The sequence below is a fragment of the Gopherus evgoodei genome, chromosome 2 (assembly GCF_007399415.2).
Source record: "Gopherus evgoodei ecotype Sinaloan lineage chromosome 2, rGopEvg1_v1.p, whole genome shotgun sequence".
Classification (NCBI taxonomy): Eukaryota; Metazoa; Chordata; order Testudines; family Testudinidae; genus Gopherus; species Gopherus evgoodei.
The window spans coordinates 270308208-270334625 of record NC_044323.1 but is presented as its reverse complement, the minus strand read 5'-3'; the positions used below and the strand labels follow the sequence as shown (position 1 = coordinate 270334625).

Below are 26418 nucleotides of genomic sequence, written 5' to 3'. Positions count from 1 at the left end.
ATCCTAATACTGATCAACCCTGACACAGTGTGCTGTATCTTATCTCATAAGATCACAGTCTGAGATGGTACAACCACCATCTAGTTGGTAATGATAACTTTTGAAACACTAAATCAATTTATTATATAGCGTGCTACGCAAACTGGTTTTCTTTTAAACATTCTTGATTAGCTTTTTGGGGATCACTTCACAAACTTCCATGGACTTCGTCCCATTATGAACAAATGGTAGATTTCAGTTCTGATTTAAAAACCAACGAACAAGTCAGCCCTTCAAGTTGCTTCCTGGATTGGTGCCAGGATAGGAAGAAAAGTCAGATGTGCTCATGTAGCTTTTTTGTGTTGGGCCAAATTTGTACTCCAACCCATAATGATTAAATTATTCACATTATTGCAGTTTTCAACACATGCTCAATTTTAGGTTGGTGTGTATAGAAAATTTAGTTTAAGATCTGTGGACAAATCCTGGCTTGTCCAGTGTATCTACTAATATTGTACAAATCTTAGGTATTGAGCTATCCAGTTGGGATCAGAGGTGTTTTTTTATGTAGATTAGAAAAGGATATGTTCTATAAGAGCCTATCTTTTTATTCTACTTGTCCGAAAAGGCCCAAATTTTTCCCACTGGGTGGTATTTGTATAAAAAGTTACACAGGCAAATTAAGAAATCCTCATGTAACTTTCTGTGGGTGGAAAAAAAACTCCTTTCTAAAGAATTAAAAATCTACAAGCTTTCAGAGTAATAAAAGTGCATTTAAGCAGGCCCGTGCCTTAGTTATAATATATAGTTAAAATCCCTGGCTAGCTGCTGCTATGCTGTATATTTATTTGTTTCACTAGTATCATAATGGTGGTATATACAATCTGGATCAAAAATATTTAGCATGCACCTAATAAAGCCAAGTTAGCCAGAAAAAGATCAGCTGCCTGAAGGTGTGATATCTGTAGAAAGGAGCCAAGTTAGAAAAGGGGGTTAGCCATTCAAATGGCCAAGTTAAACAAAAGACACTTAGTGCTAAATTGCCTCCCAAAGGACTGATAAACTTTCAGACAGGGAGTAAATTGGTGTTGGGCCATTAATCCCAAATGGTGTCTTGTTTAACTTGGCTTTTTAGATAACTAACCCATGTCGAATTTGGCCTTCTCTGAAGATATTCCACCTTTATATGGTTAGCCTTTCTCCCCCTAAATTGGCTTTTTTTGTATTTGTTAAATGGTTTTGATCAGATAGCACTTTCTCTTTTTGGTTCAGAAACAGAATTAAGCTTGGTTCAGAAAAGAATTAAGTTAGTATCACACTAAGAGATGGGCTGATTTCAATAAAAAGCTAGTTTAGAATGAGACAATACAGCCAGAACAGGATTTTAACCCACTGTTTTCTGGCTCCTTTGCCACTAGGCTATATACAGAATAATTTACTGAATTTTTTGGAGGCTGAAGGAACCCATCTAGTTATCTAAGCTGAAAATAATAATACTGAAAAGACAAAGAAAATATTACATACGCACTGCAGATCTTGATACTTGAATACATACTCATATTTGCATGCATTGAAAATTTCATGAAAATCAGATACTTTCAATAGCATAAGGCTTATTTTGTCAAAAAATATTAATTTTTAAGTTTAGCCATTTATTTCTCCTACACTATCAGACTTAAAAAGGGATATTTTCTGTACTATTTCAGCTATACAGATGAACTAAAACCAAATGCTGTTCTTATTCAAGTTAATGGGAGTTTTCCCACTAACTTCATTGGGACTAGGATTTGGCCTTGAAATAATTAATTTTCAACAACTGAAGTTGTCATGGCAGTAACAGATTTCCCATACAAGCTTTGTCCAGTGTCGATAGTCAAGGGCTCATTTTTTTCTAACTTAGCTAGAGTCACTACTGTGACTCTTAAGTGCATAGGGTATGTATGTATGAGTGTATCTGTATGGAGAGGGAATTACAGATCTATATACATTTTGATGAAGAGCAGGGACTGTCTTTTACCCTGCATTGGTACAGTGCCTAGCTCAATGGGACATCGATACTCACTGGAGACTCTGGCCGCTATTGTAGTATAAATAATAATAATAATTAAATGTTTCATAGTTAGCTCACAGAAAGTATTCTGTTACTGTGGGATATGCAGTAAACTGGTAACATGTTGTTCCAATATAGTAATGTATGCTTTACATGATTTACTAATAGAATACTTTGCATAAACTTATAATGAAAACAGGTATGTGCATTATTATTTCAACATTTTCCACACCTTTTAGCAGACTGTAATGGAATTCACATATATTCTCTGCTTCCCTACTTGAAAGCCTCTCATACTTTACGAAAGTGCCTCTGCATTTGACAGTAGAATTCAATACATAAGCACACAATCAGCTGTCTTGTGTTTCCTTAAGAGCAGTCTCATTTCAAAACAAGTTTTTAGAATTTCCATAGAGAACAAATAAGAATTGTTTCTTGTTTCAAGAACTCTTATCCTTTGAAGTATCTTTAGCTGTAAGTTAACTAGAGCTCTCCTCCAAAGGTCCTCTGTATTGACTAAATGGATGTAAAATTGATGACAGGCGAAGGAATTTTTAAAAACAATTAAACAGGAATTCTTTAATACAGCACTATATTATACAAAATGGCTTTTAATTAGGTGTCAGAAAGAAGTATGTCCCCTTGTAAGTATTTCATTTTCTGTTGGAAAATGTCACAATGAAATAAATAGAAGGTGAAAAGTGTATTGATAAATATCAAAAAGAGAAATCATACAAAATCTGCAGTGAAATTATGTAGAGTTCAGAAAGACAGGACTGAGTTTGAATGAATGGTTAGAGGATCATTGATAACAAAAGCAACAAACCAATTTTTAGCAACTAGATTTATTTTTGTGTTACCTAACATACAACAAAAATAAACCCACATTCTTTATTTAGAGCTACACGTTCCACATAATTTCACTTTAAGTTCTTGATTTGGAAATATTCCATTCCAGACCTCCTAATATATTTTGTGAGAAAAATGCAGGTACAAGAAAGGGGATGGTGAGTGGACTCTGATATTAAAATTATCTTCATTTTCTTTCAGGAGAGTACATAACTGCTACAAATGCCGTCAGTGCAGCTTTACAGCTGTTGACACCCAGTCACTACTAGAGCACTTCAACACTGTGCATTGTCAGGAGATGGACATCAGTACAGCCAATGGGGAAGACAGTCATGGTATATCTGCTATCAAGGAAGAGCCCAAAATTGACCTAAAGGTCTACAGTCTGATCAATCCAGACCCCAAAATGGGGGAGCCCATTTCTGACAGCATAGTGAAGAGGGAAAAGCTAGAAGATAAGGAAGTGCTCAAGGAGAAAGGTTGGACTGACATCTCCAATGATGATCTTCGCAGTGTGACCTGGAGAGGAACAGATATTTTGAGGGGAAGTCCATCATATACACAAACAAGCTTAGGTCTCCTGACCCCAGTGTCTGTTGGCCAAGAGCAGCCAAAGCCGTTAAGGGATAGTCCAAACGTAGAAGCTGCCCACCTTGCACGGCCTATTTATGGCTTGGCTGTTGAGACCAAGGGATTCCTGCAGGGGGTGCCAGCAGGAGGTGGAGAGAAATCTGGACCACTCACTCATCAGTATCCTGGATCAGGTGATAAATCAAAGGACGAATCCCAGTCCCTCTTACGGGTAGGAAACTTTCCTTTGTTACACTGAATGCATGCATATCATGTTTACTTTCAACTACTCCTTTCTTTAGCTTTGGAATTGTGCTTAATTTTCAAGGGCACTTCATTATAATCAGTCTAAAGGATTCAAACTTTTAGAGATAAATTGGCAGGTAATAGTTCCCAAGTGTTTTTATAAAACGTACCAGATGCAGTAGGAAGCAATCGTTTGTTTGTCTTTGCTATTAGCTCTGACTGAATTTTGGTTAATCATTCCTGCTGATTATGCAAGAATCTGATGCATTTGGCGAAGAAAGGTTTAGAACCCCAGAAGGCTGCACATCTGTTATATTAACACATCTAATCACCTCTTAAATTTTGAGATGGGGTAACAGCACATAATGCAGCAAGATATCATAGTATTAAACAGCTAAAATGTGAAATCTGAGTCAAATATTAATAAAGAAATGTAACGGGAGGGAGAGTTAAAATGTGTAAACATGTTAACTTTGACATTTGTCTGGTTGGCTTGTCAAAGAAGAAGAAAAAAAGGAACTGAAGAAATGTCAAAAGAGAGAGTAATTCTGTGTCTTACTGTACATTCTCATCCTATCCTCAAAACAAAACTGAACTAGTTCTCTCTCTCTGAACAAATCACACCTGTGCATACAAAGGGCTTCCCCTCACTCTTTACTGTATGTACTTTGCCCTGTGAAGGAAGTTTGAGTTACAGATAACTCACTAATTCTGAGGAGGAGGTTAGTGACCTGGGGAAATAACTGTCTTTCTCTCTGAGTCAGCACTGGGTTTTCACTAGGTGCCATTTCCCATCTGAACTCCTAGAAAGTTGCGGCAGTTGCTTTCAGTTTGTATACAAAGGTGATTTTGAAACTCAGCTAGTATTGAGTATGGAAGGAATGATTAGCTGCTTTTCTTTATTCTCTCTTTAAGGACATTTAGAATCATAAATCTAGTACAATATGAATGTCAATATGTTAGAAGAGTAAAGAGAAGGCAAATGTATTTTTCAACAGTCTTCTATAATATATAAAAAATTGAGCTGTTTAAGTCAGTGGAGTCTAAAACTTGACAATTGTGCTAATTCTCAATAATTTATTTATAATTTAAAAGTTTCATGCATCTGAATGGAACCAAAGCGTTATATATTATATAAAGCCGTGAAATGTCGCCGACATCATCTCTCAGCTTAATTATTTGAATGGTGACATGGAAGGCTTTCTGTGTGAAGATCTGGGTTTGAGACAATTGAGTGTGGGAGCTTCATATATAGAACATGAGTTTCTTTTCTCCTCTGTTTATCGCTATTTTTTTTTTAAATCCTGAGTAGAGGTGAAATTTACCCTGACACAAGGAACTACTTATATCCCACTTAAGCTCTATTTAATGGGATTTAGCCATGCATAGATCTTTTGTTGGCTATCTCAACAGGGACCACTTTTACCCTGGGAGGCTAGCCAGTTGAGACTAAATTTTATTTGTTTTTGCACAGGCTAAACCTCGTTATCTGTTTACAAAACAAAACAAAACAAAAAAAAACCACAACAGGAATCTGGTAATGTGCTGCATTAGCGCTGTGAAGACCACTTATACTCCTCTGGCTGCACCTGAAACCTAAAAATAATAACACTTTAGTTCTTTTATTTACCTGATTTTTTTACCACTGGAGAAGGCAGAGGAGGAAAGATTATGCTGGCGAACTTTTATGGTTGGCTCAGCAGGAAATTCAAATATAAATATATATTTAAAGGTTCTTCACAGAAATATGCTAATGTGATTAGGTTTTCAAACCCATATTTTGGGTTTGAATGGATTGCTTTTCAGAGGTGCTGAATTCCTGCAGTTCCCATTGACTTCTAAAATCATTGTTCTCTGAACATGCAGTCTGCTTATTTAGGTGCATAAGTATGGATTCAGTTGTTAGGTTTAATATCTACTTTTTTAAATTTTATCCTACATCCCAATTTCTGCTTTACATAGCTTGTAAAATGATTGTGGTAAAAGGTTAGGCTTAGTCTGCACTGATTAGGGAAACTATGTTGGCACCTTACAGGGAAGAATTACCTTTAATACAGTTCTGGTTTATGCTAGTTGAACTCCACTGAACGCGGAACTTAACTGAACATGTCTTTCCCTCAACTCCCATTACTTTTTATTTTCATATTTCCATTTTTCTTCTGTGAAGATTGGAGAGGGGGCATATGTCAGCTAGCCTAAGATAGTCATCTTTTTACTCTAACGCTATGTCAGTGGACTCCTGGAACATGCTGGACTGAGTTCATACACATCATAAGACATACCTATGTTTTGTAACTATTGAGGGAAGAAGGCAATAGTGAGACTTTAGCCTTCTTTTGGGAGTTCTCAGGGCGAATGGAATGTTGTGAGGGTTTAGTGCTAATTCAGGCCATGTCTACATCTAAAATTTTGCAGCGCTGGTTGTTACAGCTGTATTAGTACAGCTGTATAGGGCCAGCGCTGCAGAGTGGCCACACTTACAGCAACCAGCGCTGCAAGTGGTGTTAGATGTGGCCACGCTGCAGCGCTGTTGGGCGGCTTCAAGGGGGGTTCCGGGAACGCGAGAGCAAACCGGGAAAGGAGACCAGCTTCGCCGCGGTTTGCTCTCACGTTCCCGGAGCCACCCAGCAAACCGCAGGGAAGGAGACCTGCTTGCTCGGGGTTCCGGGAACGAGAGAGCAAACCGGGAAAGGAGACCAGCTTCGCCGCGGTTTGCTCTCGCGTTCCCCGAACCACCCTGCAAACCGCAGGGAAGGAGACCTGCTTGCTCGGGGTTCCGGGAACGAGAGAGCAAACCGGGAAAGGAGACCAGCTTCGCCGCGGTTTGCTCTCGCGTTCCCGGAGCCACCCAGCAAACCACAGGGAAGGAGACCTGCTTGCTCGGGGTTCCGGGAACGAGAGAGCAAACCGGGAAAGGAGACCAGCTTCGCCGCGGTTTGCTCTCGCGTTCCCCGAACCACCCTGCAAACCGCAGGGAAGGAGACCTGCTTGCTCGGGGTTCCGGGAACGAGAGAGCAAACCGGGAAAGGAGACCAGCTTCGCCGCGGTTTGCTCTCGCGTTCCCGGAGCCACCCAGCAAACCGCAGGGAAGGAGACCTACTTGCTCGGGGTTCCGGGAACGAGAGAGCAAACCGGGAAAGGAGACCCGCTTCGCCGCGGTTTGCTCTCGCGTTCCCGGAGCCACCCAGCAAACCGCAGGGAAGGAGACCTGCTTGCTCGGGGTTCCGGGAACGAGAGAGCAAACCGGGAAAGGAGACCAGCTTCGCCGCGGTTTGCTCTCGCGTTCCCCGAACCACCCTGCAAACCGCAGGGAAGGAGACCTGCTTGCTCGGGGTTCCGGGAATGAGAGAGCAAACCGGGAAAGGAGACCAGCTTGATTACCAGAGGCTTCCTCCTTCCACGGAGGTCAAGAAAAGCGCTGGTAAGTGTCTACATTGGATTACCAGCGCTGGATCACCAGCGCTGGATCCTCTACACCCGAGACAAAACGGGAGTACGGCCAGCGCTGCAAACAGGGAGTTGCAGCGCTGGTGATGCCCTGCAGATGTGTACACCTTCAAAGTTGCAGCGCTGTAACTCCCTCACCAGCGCTGCAACTTTCTGATGTAGACAAGCCCTCAGATTCAGAGCTGAATTGTGTCAGTGCGAAAAGAACCCCCAAAATTCCTGATTCAGTTCCCTGAGTGCAGAATTGTGCAGTGAAACCGTGGCTCTGTTAAAGTCAAAAACAAAACTTTGACTTCTGCAGGGCTAGAATTTCACCCAAAGGCATCTTTGCTGCTGACATTCTGAAGGATTAGAATGTCAATTGATCCAAGCAGAAGAGTTCTTTAGATTAATTCTGCAGCCTCCTCTTCATTTCCAAAAATCTAGAGTGTTTCTAGTCAACTCTGATTGTACCCAGTGAATTAAAAAAAAAAAAAAAAAGCTCTTTATTGTTTGAACATATCTTACTTGATTGTCCTCTTAGGAAAAAGAACATGTAAGTCTGTAACGTGAAGCAATGATTTAGGTACTAAAAGCTGGCATGCCCCAACCAGTGCTTCCAGCTGGTACAAGTCTCTAAAGTTATATCAGTAGTTTGAATTCGAAGTCGTGTGTGCTGGGGCCACTTGTTGACAAAAAGGCAAAATTTACACTACTTCTATTCTGTTTAGATGACAGAGACTGTCATTTCATGTTTTTGAAAAACTGACATGAACAGAACACTTTTAATCTGGGGAGCCCAGCTGGAAGCACTGAATATGTAACGTGATCAAAGGGGAAAAATGGCATGTGTCTGATTGTGTGTCCCCCCCATTGGTTCACATTTACTAAGAAAGCTTTGAAATGATTTTAACAGTTGTAAGGATAGTTTTCATTTTTCATCTTTGGACTTTGCTTTTGAGACTGAGTTGGCAGTGCTAGTCACACTTTTTACAGATGAGGTAATTGAGTCGCTAAGAAGCTTAGAGACCAGCCGTGGGTCACATGGCAAATCAGTGGCAGAACCAGTATCAGAATTTTGTCCTTGTGACTCCCATTGCTCCCTCCCTCCCTGTTCTGTTTTGAGTGGTGCTGCATGAAGTTTAAGTGGTCAAGGAAGTTGGCTTATTTAATTGTTTTAAAAGTGTGTGTAAATGCATATGGAATATACATAGCAATTATTATTTTGGGGAAGAAATGTACATAATGCAGGTTGTGTTGCAAGCTCTATATTGTATGGTTTCAGTGTACTCTTTAGAAACACAGTCCCACAGTTTTTTAATCACAGCTGATGAGAGAATGCTTATAGATAACACTGTACATAAACAGAATTTGTTGTAGAATCAGCTAATGCAAGGGGTACAGAATTTATCCAACAGCAGAAAAACAAATAGAGGATAATATCACAAGCAAGTTTTCTAGGTGTTTGCTTTATAGTATATCTCTGATGGTTGACGTGGTTAAAATGTCAGAAACAATAAAAATCGATTGAAAAAAGGTGGAAAATTTTATATACTATAATATTGTCAACAAAATTGTCTCATAAGTACAATACATTTGTAAGCTTTCATGTTTTGTAACCTGCCTATATGCTGCTTTTCTGCTCTCTTTCTACCTGTGATGGCCACCTGCCTCCCACAATGTGTCATTTAGTAGATTCTTCATGGGAGAAAGTTGGGTAGGATTTTGTTTATTTTCAGTGGTTGAAACACCAAATTGATTGCAGACCGAGATATTGCATTGATGACAGTTTGTACAATGCATGTGCAAACACGTGTAGATAGTGGGCACACCTCCTGCCTCCCCTCCCCGACAATTAGAGAGAGTTTTCAGGCTGTTCATGTGTGAGTGAATCTTTCTCAGGGACTTGTTACTCTTCTCTGAGTAGCTTTAATTTTACTTTTCTTATTAAAATGTTTCCAGTAATTGTATTTACAAGCTATCTGTATGTTTTGTAGATGGGAATACAAACAAAAAAAATCCCTCCGCCTCCTCTTCCTTAGAGTAACTGAATTTATAGTTTAAAGATTTGTTGATACTGGATAAGTCTATTGAGATGCAAAAATGTTCCTTTTGCGGGGGAGGGAACATTGGCAACCAGCAGAAGATCAGCCAAGCAGCATTGTTTAGTGCTGTGACAACTCTGATTCTGGACAGTAGGAATTCTTTCCTAAACTGATTTTAAATGAAGTGTCCTCTTTTATTATGTTTTGATGCTGCAGTATCAAGTTTTCCACAGTGTAGAGACAGCGTGCAACGTGATCCTGTTAATTTACACACAGACCTATTTATCAGACAATGGTATCTGTGCACAAGGGGATGTGCAAATGTTACTGCAACACTTTCATATGCATGCTTAAGATCACTGACCCTGATGTCTTCTAATGTCATCCATTTATGAAAGTGTCATACATATTATAGCCTATTTGCAGTAATTTAATATAAAACATATGTAATATGAGAAAAAACAAGGAGTGCTTGTGGCACCTTAGAGACTAACACATTTATTTGGGCATAAGCTTTCGTGGGCTAAAACCCACTTCATCAGATGCATGGAGTTGGAAAAAAAACAAAGTAGGCAACTCCCATCTTTTCATGTACTGTGTATATATACACCTGCTTACTGTTTTTTTCCCCCACTCCACGCATCCGATGAAGTGCGTTTTAGCCCACGAAAGCTTATGTCCAAATAAATGTGTTAGTCTCTAAGGTGCCACAAGTACTCCTTGTTGCTTCTGCTGATACAGACAAACACGGCTACCATGCTGAAACCTGTATATGAGAGAGGGTCAATGGAGCAAATTGTAATAAATGGAGATCTTGGACAGCAATATTTAAGTCTTGACTAAAATATGTTAAAATTTGCTATAGATGTTTTTTCTTTTGAGGCCTAACCTTGGGGGGCGGGGGGGGGGGGGGCTGAACACTTTCAACTTTTCCATGCAGTGGAGGGCACTCAGCAACACATTTTACGAGAAAGCATTGTATTTCAAGACTGATTCAATTTACCTCAAGAATAGTTGGTTATTATTCAGCCTGTGATATTTACACTTCAGATGTTCCATATTCTGTTCTGTTCTATCTAGAGCTGGTTAATTTTTTTAATTTTGAATTTCTACTGGGCCAATCATGATTCCACCCCTTCACCTTTTTCTTAACAGGCCAAAGAATAGGTTGATTTGTTTTCAAAGTTTGAAAGAAAATAAAGAAGACATAATTTTCACTTAGTTCTGACCTTAAAAGTAACTATGTAGTAACTATCATACATAATTTTCCCTACAGTGAATCACTGGATAGTTTATACTTTATTTAGAATTATTAATCCCTGTTTAACTGTGAGAGAGACTTTCAAACGGTTATGTGCCCAACAACCTCTGAAACTCAATGGAAATTCCTCACTCCCCTGTGTGCTTTTGAAAATATTCCCTCTGTGTATAAACATCAGATTGTTGGCTCTAGAAGGATAGCAAATCTCATAAGTGAATCCTGCTTGCACTGAAGTCAGTAGATTTGCTGCTGACTTTCACAGGAGGAGCAAACCCTGTATGTGAGAATTTACAAAATGTGTTCTTAAAAGTCTTGGTAGCATTAACAGATGTACATAATCACCGGGGAATACAATTCAATGAATACCTTTTTTTTAAGAAGGACTATTTTATTCTGATTTGTAGAATTAAACTTAGGAAGAGTATAATTGTTCCTATTTTGCTTTAGTTGGTAGATTTCTTGGACTCTGTATCCTTGTCCCCCACTTCTTTAAAAAGTAGCCCTCTAAAGAAGAAACAACCGAAACAGTTTCTCTTTAGCTGCATCTCATTTTTTTCCCATTTCCTCTGACTCCGTAAGGGATCTTTCAGGAAGTATTTATAGTCAAGGCCATTCATTGCCATTTGGGTCCTCTAATTAACTCAGGGAAACTCAGCAGGCACTATGTCTTACTAATGCACATTGCTATGTTAGGTCAAAGAACTGCTAAGCTCTTCCAGTTTTGTTAAAAGCACCTGTTTCTACAATTCAGTTTGAGGTGGTGGGGGGTTAATTTTTAAGTATAAAATAGAACCTTGAAAATTTAAATTATCATCTGACAAGCAAAGTGTCAGAGTAAAGATAGGACTTGATTAGAAACAGTTTTGAAACCTTGATTTCCTGCACAAAACCGGAGAATGGTAAATTCCCTTGTTGGTGAATTGGCTACAAGTGAAGTTAAACTAACTTTATAAAGGTTTGAAATAGCTTAGAAACAAACATGTTTGGCTCCTTTTAGTAACTACTGGAACAAACCCACAAGAAAATTGTATGTTTTGCATTACTCATCATGACACAGTGATCAAATAGGACTAGAATATATCTTCAAAAAAATGTTAACCTGCCCAGTTAAATAGATGTTTCTGGTTCATGAGAATTGAATTTAAGCATAGTTGACTGGGGACGGGTTGTCACGTGGACAGAGGGCCCCGCCTTTTGGATATGTACCCACCCAGAGTTGCATATATTTCTGTCACTGGGGGCAGAGAATGAATAAAAATGTATTAGACAGTAAAATCATTATTTGGGTGTGGCGCTGTAATAATACAGTGGGTGGATGTTTGCATCAAAAACGCTGAGGAAAAGGTGAATCAGTTTGCAGAACAAAGAGCAATAAGCATTAAGTTACAAGCCTCCTGGCCTTTTAGTAAGCAACAGTGTATACAGAAGTTGCTAGGATCAATAGCAAAATAATTCTAGCAGAGAAAAACAGATTCTTGATTTAAGATGCATCATTTGGCTTGTTGAGTCAATTATGAAGACAAAAGACACCCTACATTGTATAATGAAACAAATGGCTGATATGGATTGAAATTCAGAATCACATATCATTAATTGAACCTTTATATTCCCATCATTAGTCAGATACCAGAACTGCTCTTATTCTCAGTGGTTTGATAGTTAGCTCATCAACATAATTTCTTCAGTAAGAAGAAGCAAAATATTATGCATACTAGTTTCTAAAGTAATACTGGTTGAATTATGGCTCATTATTTGAACTTGTGAGAAAGAATAGTCATTAACATAATATGGATTTTGAAGTGAATGTGATTTTATGGTAATTACGTAATTTATGTGTGTAGATATTAGACAGGAAGAAAATATGATGAATAATAACATTGCTTACATGCCTCTGATTACTTAGTGCTATATTTTCTGATCAGATCAACATCTTTTGTAAAATGTGTTGCTATGGTTAAGTTCATTTGAGTCCTGGGGAGCAGGTCATCGGCTGGTATAATTCTTATAGCTCCATTAACTTCAGTGGAACATTGACAATTTTCACCAGCTGGAGATCTGCCTCTGTTCTCTTTTTAGCTGTCTTTTTAATTTATTTATTGACAAAGGGGCCAACTCTGCAAACCTTACTTCTGAGAGGAGTACCATTGATTTCAGTACGACTAATCACCTGAGTAAAGATTATTCACACTATGTATGGTTTCAGGAACAGACCTAAAATCAAAGCAAAATCTTTTATCTAGGCTTCAAATGCATTACTACATTTTTACTTTTAACTTCTGCTACTCTCTTATAGTATTAATTATAACTATAGCCTAAATATTGATTTAAATAAAATACCGTGACAGTACCAAATAAATACAGCTGTGAGCACGGCACATATAAACAAAACTGAGTGTTATATGTAAACTATATAATTAGATTTTTCAATGGCACGGGCTCTTTACATTTGGAAGTAAGAAGTTTGCACTATTCAGACTAATTTTATCAATTATTAAACTTATCAAAAGTATTGAGGAGTAATATAAGCACATTATAATAATTTATTTTTAGGTGCATCGGAGGTTAGCATTAGATTATACATTTCCATTGAAATGAAAGTTTGTATTTTACATACAAACTACGGACCACATTCTGCCAAATTGAATTCAATAGGAAGATCACACTCATGTCTGAGGGCAGAATTTATTGCTAATTTTGTAGATTTTTTTCTATGGAAAATTATATTTCATAGATGAATGCAGGCAAGGATTATACATAATTTTGTTTTTGCCTGAAGTAGAATGGTGTTGAATGGTGAGAAGTGGCATGAAGATACATCTAACACACGAGTCAGCAACCTTTCAGAAGTAATGTGCCGAGTCTTCATTTATTCACTCTAATTTAAGGTTTCGCGTGCCAGGAATTCATTTTAACGTTTTTAGAAGGTCTCTTTCTATAAGTCTATAACATATAACTAAACTATTGTTGTATGTAAAGTAAACAAGGTTTTTAAAATGTTTAAGAAGCTTCATTTAAAATTAAATTAAAATGCAGAGACCCTTGAACCGGTGGCCAGGACCCAGCAGTGTGAGTGCTTCTGAAAATCAGTTTGCATGCTGCCTTCGGTATGCTTGCCACAGGTTGCCTACCCCTGATCTAACATATGGAAGCGCAGTTGTTCTTTGTGTTGAATTTCAGATATCCTTTTTACATGAACTTTTACTAATTAAAAGATAGACTAAATATAAATGTTAGAGGAGGCATATTGTGATAAGCTGTAAATAAATGCTTAATCTATTGGACTAGCAGTGCATAGCCATAATTTTAATTAATTTGAAGGAATCAGATGCAGTACATATCTGAATGAATTTCAAAGTAGTAAAGATTTGAAAACAGATTTGTAAATAAACAGTGCACACTCATGTTCTGTTGATTTCTCATAGCTATTTTATCCAGAAGTTAATGTCTCCAGTTAAAAAGTGCCCACTATGTGAAATAGTTTTGGTGTGCGCACAGATATGTGCAGAAACAGAAGAAATGTAAGTATATCTGTATAAAATATATAGATATAAATATACACACAGCAAGTGGTGAGGAACTTCCCTTGTTACCTAAGAACTAGTCAAAATAGATATATGCACATAGCTACTTTTAATATGGTCTAATGATACTCTATTGTAGCACAGTTGATATAGTGGAGAGCTTCACATCTGATATATTTCATTTATGTCTTGTACTGAATTCTCTTTCTAAAATACATGCATATAACCTATCTCATAGAGCTGGAAGAGACCCTGAAAGGGCATTGAGTCCAGCCCCCTGCTTTCACTAGCAGGACCAAGTACTGATTTTTGTCTCAGATCCCTTAGTGGCCTCCAGAATGATTGAACTCATAACCCTGGGTTTACCAGGCCTGTCATAAACAGATAAGAAAAGTTAATAGCACAGAAGTACTTTATATCTCTTTGACTGTAAAGGGTTAACAAGTTCAGTAAGCCTGGCTGTCACCTGACCAGAGGACCAATCAGAGGACAGGATACTTTCAAATTTTGAGGGAGGGAAGTTTTTGTGCTGTGCTGTTAGTTTTGGTTGTTGTTCAGTCTGGGGGCTCAGAGGGAGCAGATGTGCAACCAGGTTTCTCTCCAATCTCTCCAATACAGGCTCTTATAAGTTCAGACTAGTGAGTACTAGGTAGATAAAGCGAGTTAGGCTTATGGTTATTTTCTTTATTTGCAAATGTGTATTTGGTTGGAAGGAGTTCAAATGTGTATTGGGCTGAAAGGAGTTCAAATTGGTATTTTGCTGAAAAGATTTTAATTTGTACTTGTATACTTAGGCTGCTAGGGTATTCCCAGTGTCTATAGCTGAAAGACCCTGTACCTATTCCATTTTAAATTTACAAAGATAACTTTTACTGTTTTTTCTTCAATTAAAAGCTTTTCTTGTTTAAGAACCTGATTTTTTTTTTTTAATTCTGGTGTGAGACCTCAGGGGACTGGGTCTGGATCCACCAGGGAATTGGTGGGGAGAAAGGAGGGAAGGGGGAGAGAGAGGCTGATTTCTCTCTGTGCCAGGATTACTTTCTCTCAGGAAGAGTCTGGGAGGAGAAGAGAGAAGGAGGGGGGAAGGTGAATTTTCCTCTCTGTTTAAGATTCAAGGAGTTTGAATCACAGTGATCTTCCAGGGTAACCCAGGGAGGGGAAGCCTGGGAGAGGCAACGGTGAGGGAAAGGGTTTACTTTCCTTGTGTTAAGATCCAGAGGGTCTGGGTCTGGGGGGTCCCCGGGCAAGGTTTTGTGGGGACCAGAGTGTACCAGGCACTGGAATTCCTGCTTGGTGGCAGCGCTACAGGTTCTAAGCTGGTAATTGAGCTTAGAGGAATTCATGCTTGTACCCCATCTTTTGGACGCTAAGGTTCAGAGTGGGGAATTATACCATGACATGACAGCGTGTGGGATAGATAGATAGATAGATAGATAGATAAGATAGAATCCAAAAGCCAGTGAGGTTTTTATCTCTCTCCCTGCTAGCTATTTGCAGGCAGACTGAGAGGTTTGGGTTTAGAAGCAAAAGCCAGTAGGATTTTTTCTTTCTCTTTCGCTGCTAGCTGTATGTAAAGCAGGCTAGAGGAGATTGTTTTAAAAGCAAAGGTCTGCAAGTCTTTTTGGCCTCTCCCTTCTGAGTACTCTGAAGGCAGAGGCACTAGGGTTTAACAAGGATCTTTTTTAAACAAAGGGACTCCAGTTGTGAGTCACCGTACACCAGCAAAACACATTTGCAAATGAACGGTTTTTTTTTCTTTCTAACTCTGTCAGGAATAGCTAGGTAGAAGGAGTTAAAAAAAGACTCTGTTGCTAAGCAGCCCTAAGGAGGCAACAGAGAAGCAGCATTTCAGGCAGTAAACAGCAGAGGGAGCCCCAATACAAGAAAACAGAAACCATGACTACCAAGGATGCCCTGAAACAGGAACGAGCGAGACTAGAGGCAGAGGAACAAATCAAAGACGCAGACCACAGGCAAGACATGGAAAAAAAACTACAAGAGATGGAGCTGAGAGAAAGAGAAAGAGAAGCTGCCCACAGGAGAGAGTTGGAACTCCTGAGGGAGGCTCACCGGCAGGCCCTGGAATTAGAAGAGGCTAAGAAGAAGAATGCAGCCGATCCTAGCAACCCTTCGCCAGTTATTGTTCCACATCCCAAGAAATTTCCCACCTACAAGGCAGGTGATGACACTGAGGCCTTCCTAGAAAATTTTGAAAGGACCTGCCATGGTTACAGCATCTCTGAAGACCAGTACATGATAGAATTAAGGCCACTGCTCAGTGGACCCTTAGCAGAGGTGGCGGCTGAAATGCCTAAGGAGAACATGAACGATTATAAACTTTTTCAAACCAAGGCCAGAATCAGAATGGGGGTATCACCTGAACATGCCCGTCGGCGGTTCAGAACCCTAAAATGGAACCCAGATGTGTCATTCCCCCGACACGCCTACCACATTGGAAAGGATTATAATGCCTGGATATCAGGAGCCAATGTTAAATCTCTGGACGACATGCACCTCCTAATACAATTGGAGCAGTTCTTAGAGGGTGTTCCTGAAGAAATAGAAAGGTACATCCTATATGGGAAGCCCAAAACGGTAACTGAGGCGGGGGAGATTGGAGCCAGATGGGTGGAAGTGGCAGAAAAGAAAAGAGCTACTATCAAGGGGAGCGAATATCACAGGGGTCACACCAACAATAAACCCTATATCCGAGGGCAACCCAAGACCCCACCTAAAACCCAAGGAAAGCCCCAGACTCCCTATTCTCTCACCTCACCAATCTCCAGTAACCCACCTCGACCCAGTGACCAGTCAGCTGGGCGATGCTTCAAGTGTAATGAACTGGGACATATAAAGGCCAACTGCCTCAAGAACCCCAACCGAGTGCAGTTCATTATATCTCCATCACTCCAAAGATCCCCAGGCCCAGATGCCTCTCAAATACCCTCGGAGTGAAGGGAAACTTTGAGAGTGGGTGGAAAGAAGATTACCGCATGGAGAGACATGGGGGCACAAGTGTCAGCTATCCACCAATCCTTGGTGGACCCCAAATTCCTCAATCCAAAGGCTCAAGTGACAATTTTCCCCTTCATGTCACAAGCGGTAAACTTGCCTACAGCTAAACTGCCTGTGCAGTACAAAGGCTGGTCAGGAATGTGGACTTTTGCAGTCTATAACAATTATCACATCCCCATGCTACTGGGGGAAGACTTGGCCAACCAGGTAAAGTGGGCCAAGAGGGTGGGAATGGTTACATGCAGCCAAGCCAGGCAAGCTTCCAGACCCATCCTTGTTCCTGAACCATCGACAGAGGCCCCGTCTGTGTTAGCAGAGACCCAGACAGAGGTAGTGGACCCGGATTCCCTGCCAACGACTGCAACAGCCACAGTACTTCCAGTCCCAGACCCGGACCTGAAAACGCAACCAGCACCAGAACCATTGCCAGCACTGATGCCAGCGCTTGCAAACGCATCTTCAGCCCCAACGCCAGAGGGCGCCAGCGAGTCTGAACTGGCAGAAACAGCAGACAACCATATCCAGGAGGCTCAGCCAGAGCCTGAAATACCACCTGGTGCACCAGCGGAGAGCGGTTCACCAGCCACGAAAACAACCTCATCACCTACATCGCTTCCCGAAGGACCAAGCCCAGGTCCACAGTCTAAGGAGGAACTGGTGTCTCCAGCCTCCAGGAAACAGTTCCAGACTGAGCAGGAAGCAGATGACAGCCTTCAGAAAGCTTGGGCGGTGGCACGGAGCACCCCACCGCCTCTCAGCTCTTCTAACCGATCCCGGTTTGTTATAGAACAAGGGTTTTTATATAAGGAGACTCTTTCTGGTGGACACCGGGAAGACTGGCATCCACAAAAACAGTTGGTGGTTCCAACTAAGTACCGGGGGAAGCTCTTAAGCTTAGCCCATGATCATCCCAGTGGCCATGCTGGGGTGAACAGAACCAAAGACAGGTTGGGGAAGTCCTTCCACTGGGAGGGGATGGGCAAGGATGTTGCCAAGTATGTCCAGTCTTGTGAGATGTGCCAAAGAGTGGGAAAGCCCCAAGACCAGGTCAAGGCCCCTCTCCAGCTACTCCCCATAATAGAGGTCCCATTTCAGCAAGTAGCTGTGGATATTCTAGGTCCTTTCTCAAAAAAGACACCCAGAGGAAAGCAGTACATATTGACTTTCGTAGACTTTGCTACCCGATGACCAGAAGCATTAGCTCTAGGCAACACTAGGGCTAAAACTGTGTGCCAGGCCCTAACAGACATTTTTGCCAGGGTTGGTTGGCCCTCCGATATCCTTACGGATTCAGGAACTAATTTCCTGGCAGGGACCATGAAAGAACTGTGGGAAACTCATGGGGTGAATCACTTAGTTGTCACCCCATACCACCATCAAACCAATGGCCTGGTGGAGAGGTTTAATGGAACTTTGGGGGCCATGATCCGTAAATTCGTGAATGAACACTCCAATGACTGGGACCTAGTGTTGCAGCAGTTGCTCTTTGCTTACAGGGCTGTATCACATCCCAGTTTAGGGTTCTCACCGTTTGAACTTGTGTATGGCCATGAGGTTAAGGGGACATTACAGTTGGTGAAGCAGCAATGGGAGGGGTTTACGCCTTCTCTAGGGATTAATATTCTGGACTTTGTAAGCAACCTACAAAACACCCTCCGACACTCTTTAGCCCTTGCTAAAGAAAACCTAAAGGATGCTCAAAAAGAGCAAAAGGCCTGGTATGATAGACATACCAGAGAGCGTTCCTTCAAGGTAGGAGACCAGGCTATGGTCTTGAAGGCGCAACAGGCCCATAAAATGGAAGCATCATGGGAAGGGCCATTCACGGTCCAAGAGCGCCTGGGAGCTATTAACTACCTCATAGCATTTCCCAATTCCTCCCTAAAGCCCAGAGTGTACCACGTTAATTCTCTCAAGCCCTTTTATTACAGAGACTTGAAGGTTTGTCAGTTTACAGCCCAGGGAGGAGATGATGCTGAGTGGCCTGACGGTGTCTACAATGAAGGGAAAAGTGACGGTGGCGTGGAAGAGGTGAACCTCTCCACAACCCTGGAACGTCTGCAGCGGCAACAGATCAAGGAGTTAATGCACTCTCCCGTAAAAGTTTCCCAAAATCAACTGGTTAAAAATTGTCCTGACAATGTAAAAAAAAAAATCTTGTAGTTTTACATAATTAGTAGTATAGGTAAAGGTGTATGTGTTTATTAATCTGTTTATTCTAGAGTTCTAGGGAGAAATCACTGCCAGTGTGATAAGAAAAGTTAATAGCACAGAAGTACTTTATATCTCTTTGACTGTAAAGGGTTAACAAGTTCAGTAAGCCTGGCTGTCACCTGACCAGAGGACCAATCAGAGGACAGGATACTTTCAAATCTTGAGGGAGGGAAGTTTTTGTGCTGTGCTGTTAGTTTTGGTTGTTGTTCAATCTGGGGGCTCAGAGGGAGCAGATGTGCAACCAGGTTTCTCTCCAATCTCTCCAATACAGGCTCTTATAAGTTCAGACTAGTGAGTACTAGGTAGATAAAGCGAGTTAGGCTTATGGTTGTTTTCTTTATTTGCAAATTGTATTTGGTTGGAAGGAGTTCAAATGTGTATTGGGCTGAAAGGAGTTCAAATTGGTATTTTGCTGAAAAGATTTTAATTTGTACTTGTATACTTAGGCTGGGAGGGTATTCCCAGTGTCTACAGCTGAAAGACCCTGTACCTATTCCATTTTAAATTTACAAAGATAACTTTTACTGTTTTTTCTTTCTTCAATTAAAAGCTTTTCTTGTTTAAGAACCTGATTTTTTTTTTTTAATTCTGGTGTGAGACCCCAGGGGACTGGGTCTGTATCCACCAGGGAATTGATGGGGAGAAAGGAGGGAAGGGGGAGAGAGAGGCTGATTTCTCTCTGTGCCAGGATTACTTTCTCTCAGGAAGAGTCTGGGAGGAGAAGAGAGAAGGAGGGGGGAAGGTGAATTTTCCTCTCTGTTTAAGGTTCAAGGAGTTTGAATCACAGTGATCTTCCAGGGTAACCCAGGGAGGGGAAGCCTGGGAGAGGCAACGGTGAGGGAAAGGGTTTACTTTCCTTGTGTTAAGATCCAGAGGGTTGGGTCTTTGGGGTCCCCGGGCAAGGTTTTGTGGGGACCAGAGTGTACCAGGCACTGGAATTCCTGGTTGGTCGCAGCGCTACAGGTTCTATCTAAGCTGGTAATTGAGCTTAGAGGAATTCATGCTGGTACCCCATCTTTTGGATGCTAAAGTTCAGAGTGGGGAATTATACCATGACAAGGTCAATGCGCAAACCACTGAATTCTTTTGATTTTTTGCTACTTGTTCCTTTGAGAAGTATTCTGAGTATTTTAAAATGTCACATGGATTGCCAGTATATGTTTAAATGTCCTACCTCTATAATTTTTTTTTAAAAAGTGATGTGTATGTATATGTAGCATATTATATTTGAGATATGACATCATTTATTTAAAGTTGAATTAAAATCACAGAGCTAGATTGTACCTGGCTACTGGATGAGTGCGCAGTACTGTAGAGTGAACAAAGAGCCTTTTCTCTGTGTCCTGCACAGCAGCTGGTTTCCAAAGGGGGCAGTGTGATGTCCTCTCCAGGTGATGCTAGAGCTAGCAGTGTGGCCTGGTAACTGAGCTTCCCTGTAGCTCTTGCTGAGGTTGTGCATCTTCGCATTGCCCCAGTGCAAACAAGCATATTCAGTATGGCGTACATTTTAAAATTAATGATACTGCTTTGGTGCAGAGCAATGCTGCCCGAAGGGAAGTAGCAGGAGGCATTCTGTCTAGGGCTGGGGCAGGCAAACTTTTTGGCCTGAGGGCCGCATCGGGTTTCAGAAATTGTATGGAGGGCTGGTTAGCGGAGGCTGTACCTCCCCAAACAGCAACTGATGCCCCCTTCTGGGACTCCTGCCCCATCCACCCCTCCTGCTCTCCCTGACCACCCCCGGACTCCCTGCCCCTAACTTCCCCATCCAACCCCCCTCTTCCTTCCTGACTGCCCCCCCCCCGGGACCCCTGCTCCATCCAACCACCTCTTCTCCCTGACCACCCCTGGACCCCCCGCCCCTAACTGCCCCATCCAACCCCCCTCTTCTTTCCTGACTGCCCCCTCCAGGGATCCCTGCCCCATCCAACCACCTTTTCTCCTTGACCACCCCAGACGCCCTGCCCCAAACGGTCCTCCACCGTCCCTTGCAACCAACCCCTTTCCTTGCTGACTGCTCCGCCCCCGGGACCCCTACCCCATCCACCCCCCCATTTCCCTGTCCCCTGACCGCCCCCAGAACACCCACCCCTGGCTGCCCCAGCAGCCCCATTCGATCCTTCCTCTCATTCCTGACTGCCCCACCTGGACCCCTACCCCATCCAAACACCCCTTCTTCCTGACCTCCCCGGAACCTCCACCCCCATTCAACCCCCCTGTTCCCCGCCCTCTGACCACCCCCACTGCTATCCACACCCCTTGCCCCTGACCACCCCCCAAACTCCCCTGCCCTCTATCCAACCCCCATCCCCTGCTCCCTGCCATCCCCGCTCTGCCTGGAGCACTGCTGGCTGGCAATGTTACAGCTGCGCCGCCCGGCTGGAGCCAGCCGTGCCACCGTGCAGCACAGAGCACCGGGTCAGGCCAGGCTGTGCAGCTCTGCTACCCCAGGAACTTGCAATCCCGCTGCCCAGAGCATTGTGCCTGCAGTGCAGCGAGCTGAGGCTGCAGGGGAGGGAGGACAGTGGGGGAGGGGCCGGGGGCTAGCCTCCAGGGCCAGGAGCTCAGGGGCTGGGTCGAACGGTCCCGCAGGCTGTACTTTGCCCACCTCTGGTCTAGGGGAAGGGATAGTGCTCTCTGTCATGCAGAGGATTCAGACCCACTGTGAGACTGGCCAGTTCATGCTATTGCCCTTTCCTCATGGAGAGGAAGGATAGGCCAGTAATCACAGTATTAGCTTGGGACTTGAGAGACCTGGGGTTCAGTTTCTTGTTCCCTGTGGGATCTTGGCCAAGTCCTTTAGTGTCTCTAACTCAGTTTCCTATCTATAAAATGAGCTTAATAGCACTTCCCTACCTCACATGGGTGTTGTGAATGTAAATACACTAATGATTGTGAGGTGCACAGATACTACTGTAAAATGGGCCATATAAGTACGTTAACTAGATAAGACCACTCTCCTTTCACAGAGTCCCCTCTCCCCCCAAAGAAATTACATGGAATTTGATTAGACATGTCAGGCTTTTTTCCTTGCAGAAAATTGCAGTGAAAAATTGAAAACTGAAATATGTCTTCCCCAAACTGAAATATTGTGATTAGGCAATGCCACTGCTGTGCCTCATGGGAAATTGTGGTTCAGATGCCTCATGCTCCCATTCTCCTATAGGCTGGGCTCCTTGGTTTGACTACATCTCCCATGATGCATACAGTGTCCCCTCCAGATGTTAATGTGAGGCATCATGGGTGATGAATCCCAACTGGGGAGCCCAGCACCTAGAATATAATGGAGAGATGAGGCAACTGAATTACAGCTCCCATGAGGAGCTGTGGCAACATATCCCAAAAAACAATCTCTGTTTTTAAGCAAAACTCAAGAGTCTTTCAGATTTTGAGCATTCATTTTTTCATTGAAAATTTGAATTTTTTTCTTGAGATGCTTTTTGAGAGAATTTCTTTAAACAATAATTCCATCCAAATAGTTTCTATGGAAGAATTTTGATGAGCCCTAATTTTTATGGTGCAAATTCTATTTATTAGCTTTAATTTCACAGCACACATTGTAAATAGAATAACATGAATTCTGACCTGTTTTATTTACCACAAATATATAGGCTGTTATATACATACTAAAGGAATTACATATTTGAAAAAAAAAAGAGAATGTTTCATGCAAGATTGGAAACACTATATGGTAAGATTCTGAAACCTTCATTTATATGGAATAGCACCTTACTCTATGAGTGGTCTCACTGAGGTCAGTGAGGGGCTATTCAATGTGAGTAAGCATGTCACTCTGCTTCTGTTTTCAGAATTAACAAATGCTGTGATGTCACATTGTGCATGAAGGACCCGATCTATCTCCCTCTGAAGGGAATGAAAACTTTGCTGTTGACTTCAATGGAAGTTGAATCATAGCTTAATTTCTGGAGTACAAGTTAAGGGGAAAAAAGGTTTAGGTTGCAGGTCTAAATTTAATACTCGCTTTGTAAATAGTTCTCTCCTCTTCATCATCTTGAACAGAGAGATCATGCACGTGGAGCAGGAGGTTCATGTTTCTCATTTGACTTTTGACCTCATTTCGGCTTGTGCACTCCTGAGGTGCAAACTACTTATTTTCACATAAGGGAAGAAGTCTTTAACAATTGATTATTCTGTAGTCTTTAATCATGTCAGTTGCCTTCAGCGCTTGCTAGGAATAAAATTCCACCCAGTACATTTTAATATGGATTGTACCACATGCTGTTTCTTCTTTGCAGAAGTTTATGATCTGAAATTTGTGCTTAAATATAAATAAATACTAATAAAAGAAATAATTAGAGCAGTTGTCAAGGATTTTGTTATGAATGAGGACAAGGAGAGATGCAAACAAGCTGGAGATGAGTTTTAATTCACATGTTATTCTGGGAGCCTACAATTTCTGGTGAGAAAAAGGCATGTTTTAGGTCTAATTCCTCCTTTTTTTGGCATGGAACGATGCCTGCCTGTTTTGTTCAATCAGATGTTCAAATGAGAACTTTAGAGGCTTACAACTAATTTTAGTAGGTGGGGTGCAAATTTCTTCTGATGCCACAAATAGAGCCTGATTACAGCTGTTTCACTATGATTATAAAAATTAAATCTGTGAATCATTTGAACTGTATTTACTGGTTGCAGAGAAATAAAAACTCATCCATACAAAAATATCTTGCATTTTTTATATATATTTTTTTCCAAAATTAGGTACATCATTGTTCATGTGCAGTGTATTTTAAGCATGATGTAGTCACAATGCCAAAGTATTTTAAAAAATCCCCCCAAAATGGAGACCTCATTCAACTGAATATCACATGCTTTTATGAAGACATTGCATCTCTTTGTGGTGGGATAAATCTTTGAGTTTGTTCTGATATTACTGTAAATCACACACAGACCTCTTCAGACTTAGTAGAAAAGCTTATAAACTTCATTGGAACTTGGGCACTTCAAAGCTCTCACTGCTCCAGTCTGTACATGACTAAAAGGCTGTAAGGCAGATAGTACAAGGTAAAACATTCAAATTAAAGAGAGGCTTAATATACCACTATTATATCTATAAGACATTTGGAGAATAAAATCTCTAAATATTAATACGTTTCTTTTCCTGATGCCTGCATGTACATTAACTGCCTTTAATGTTTCTGTTGTTAGGCCCTTAAATTGTAAGGGGAGAAATATACCGTCTGGTATACACTATGTGTTTCTTTGATACTTGAAGATGGATACTCTCATAACCCCAAATTGACTTTGAATTAGAAGTATTGAAAAGCTTGTATTGTGAAACTAGGTTCAGTCAATCTGTTTTTCTAAGGAAAGCACTAGTGTTACCTAAGGAGGTGGTGGAATCTCCATCCTTAGAGGCTTTTAAGGCCTGGCTTGACAAAGTCCTGGCTGGTATGATTTAGTTGGTGTTGGTCCTGCTTTGAGCAGGTGGTTGGATTAGATGACCTTCTGAGGTCTCTTCCAACCCTAATCTTTTATGATTCTATGATTCTTCTGACTTCAATTAACACAGTAAAGTGTGAGGGTCATTTTGGCATTTCACTCTGCTGCTGATAATAAAGAGAGACAATCTGTGTGTATGTGTGCATTGTTTGTAGTATGTCACCTGGTAGTGAATTACTAAAATTATTTTATATCTTACTGCACTGGACAAATAAGCATAAAGATTTTTCTTTTGTTTAAATTCTTATAAACTCTGGGATACTGGGTTGATGCAGGGAAGGAGTTAATGGAAATCTTGATTAAAGTCTTTTAGGCTTCAAGGCTTCTGGTTCTTGTAAACAACTTGGCACTTACACATGTGTTTTTTGTGTTTTTTACTAGTCTGTTTACTGGTTTTAAAATGAAAACCAAAATAAGAAAAGTCAGTAGAATTTTTTTAATTAACAAAAATGAAAAAGCTTTTCCACTGATCACAGGAACTTCTGCAGTTATTTAGCAAGATGTTTTATAGGACCAATGTTAATCATTTTAAAAGCAAAGAGTATGTTCTGAGTGTACTGATTTTTCCATTACTGAAAATTACTTTCTGTTTAGCAGAAGTCTTAAATCTGGGTTGGTTTTTAAGTAGTTCCTTTTATGCCTAAAGGACGGTAAACTTAATCTTCACTTAATCAATTTGCCCTTGCCTTCTAATAGCTAACTAAACTGTTGAAGGGTAGAGGTCCTTGCAATGGATATCCATAACAACTGTCAGCTCCGATTTGATTTAGAAACTCCGTTTCCAAGATAGAAGAGATAATTGGCGTTTCTTCAGCCTGGCCTATTCTGGTTTGACGGTCCAGTAAATGACTAAATTACACTATCTGACATGAGACCCAGATTCAATCAGTACAGATCTTGGACTTTTTGCTTCTGGATGTCTCAAGTTCCTGCAGTAGGTATTTCATTAGACATCCTGGCCCTTGTGGCCAGCATTGGTATAGACCTCCAGATTGTTTTCTCAAATATAGAATTTAATTGTGAATAGGAATCTCAGTATGAAGGCTTAGTCATTGTTACAGGTACTTGAAAGCACTCTTCCTGCTACTCTAGTTAGGATGGATGAACCAGAAGAGTATTCAGGCTCTGCTTCCTTAGACGTCTCACGGCTATAAAGAGAGAGCACTTTTAAACGCACAAGGTTGAAAAATGTTTTATCTGTTACTATTTCAGAGCTCCTTGATAGGGAGTTTGGATTTTTAAAGCATTAGGAAATTAACTCTCTCACAAGCATATCTGTCCACCCTCTGGAGTGAGTTCAGGAGAGATGCCCAGCGCTTTGAGAATTGCAGAATGAGCTTAGCAAATATTTCCAGTTCCATTCTTTGCCTGTGAATGTGTGCTGTCTCCAAATTCCATCTGTGTACTGCTTCCATCAGTAATGTAGAAATCTGCTGCCCTCTCTGCCTTCCTGTAAAAGTTGCAAAGAAAGAGGACATTTCTTTTGGTTTACTGGGATTCTTGGGATTTGTCTTGGGATTCTCTTTATTCATTGTGGCTGGGTTTTCTCCCTCTTCTTCCTTATTTACACCTCTCTTCTTTTTATATATTTTTGTCATCATTCATCTGTGGAACTCATTTCTCAGTAGCAAAGCTGGTTGAAATTTTCTTGATTTTTGAGTTTTTGACAAGACATTTCTTGATAACTCCCTGAAGTTGTTCAGGTTTTTCAACTCACTTTACTTAGCAACCATTTGCTCAGTGGATATATATCTAAGACAGAAATGGGAGTCTCCTGAGAGGGAG

At 41.1% G+C, this 26418-nt stretch overlaps 1 protein-coding gene across 4 annotated transcripts in view; it reads left to right on the top strand.

Annotated features, from left to right (window-relative positions):
- TRPS1 (transcriptional repressor GATA binding 1) overlaps positions 1–26418 on the top strand; it is a 277221-nt gene that overhangs the window by 75298 nt on the left and 175505 nt on the right. For all 4 annotated transcript variants that reach the window (XM_030553731.1, XM_030553728.1, XM_030553730.1 and 1 more), the window contains one exon: positions 3080–3680. In XM_030553731.1, the coding sequence (XP_030409591.1) occupies positions 3080–3680 (601 nt within the window). The remainder of the gene's footprint in view (positions 1–3079; positions 3681–26418) is intronic.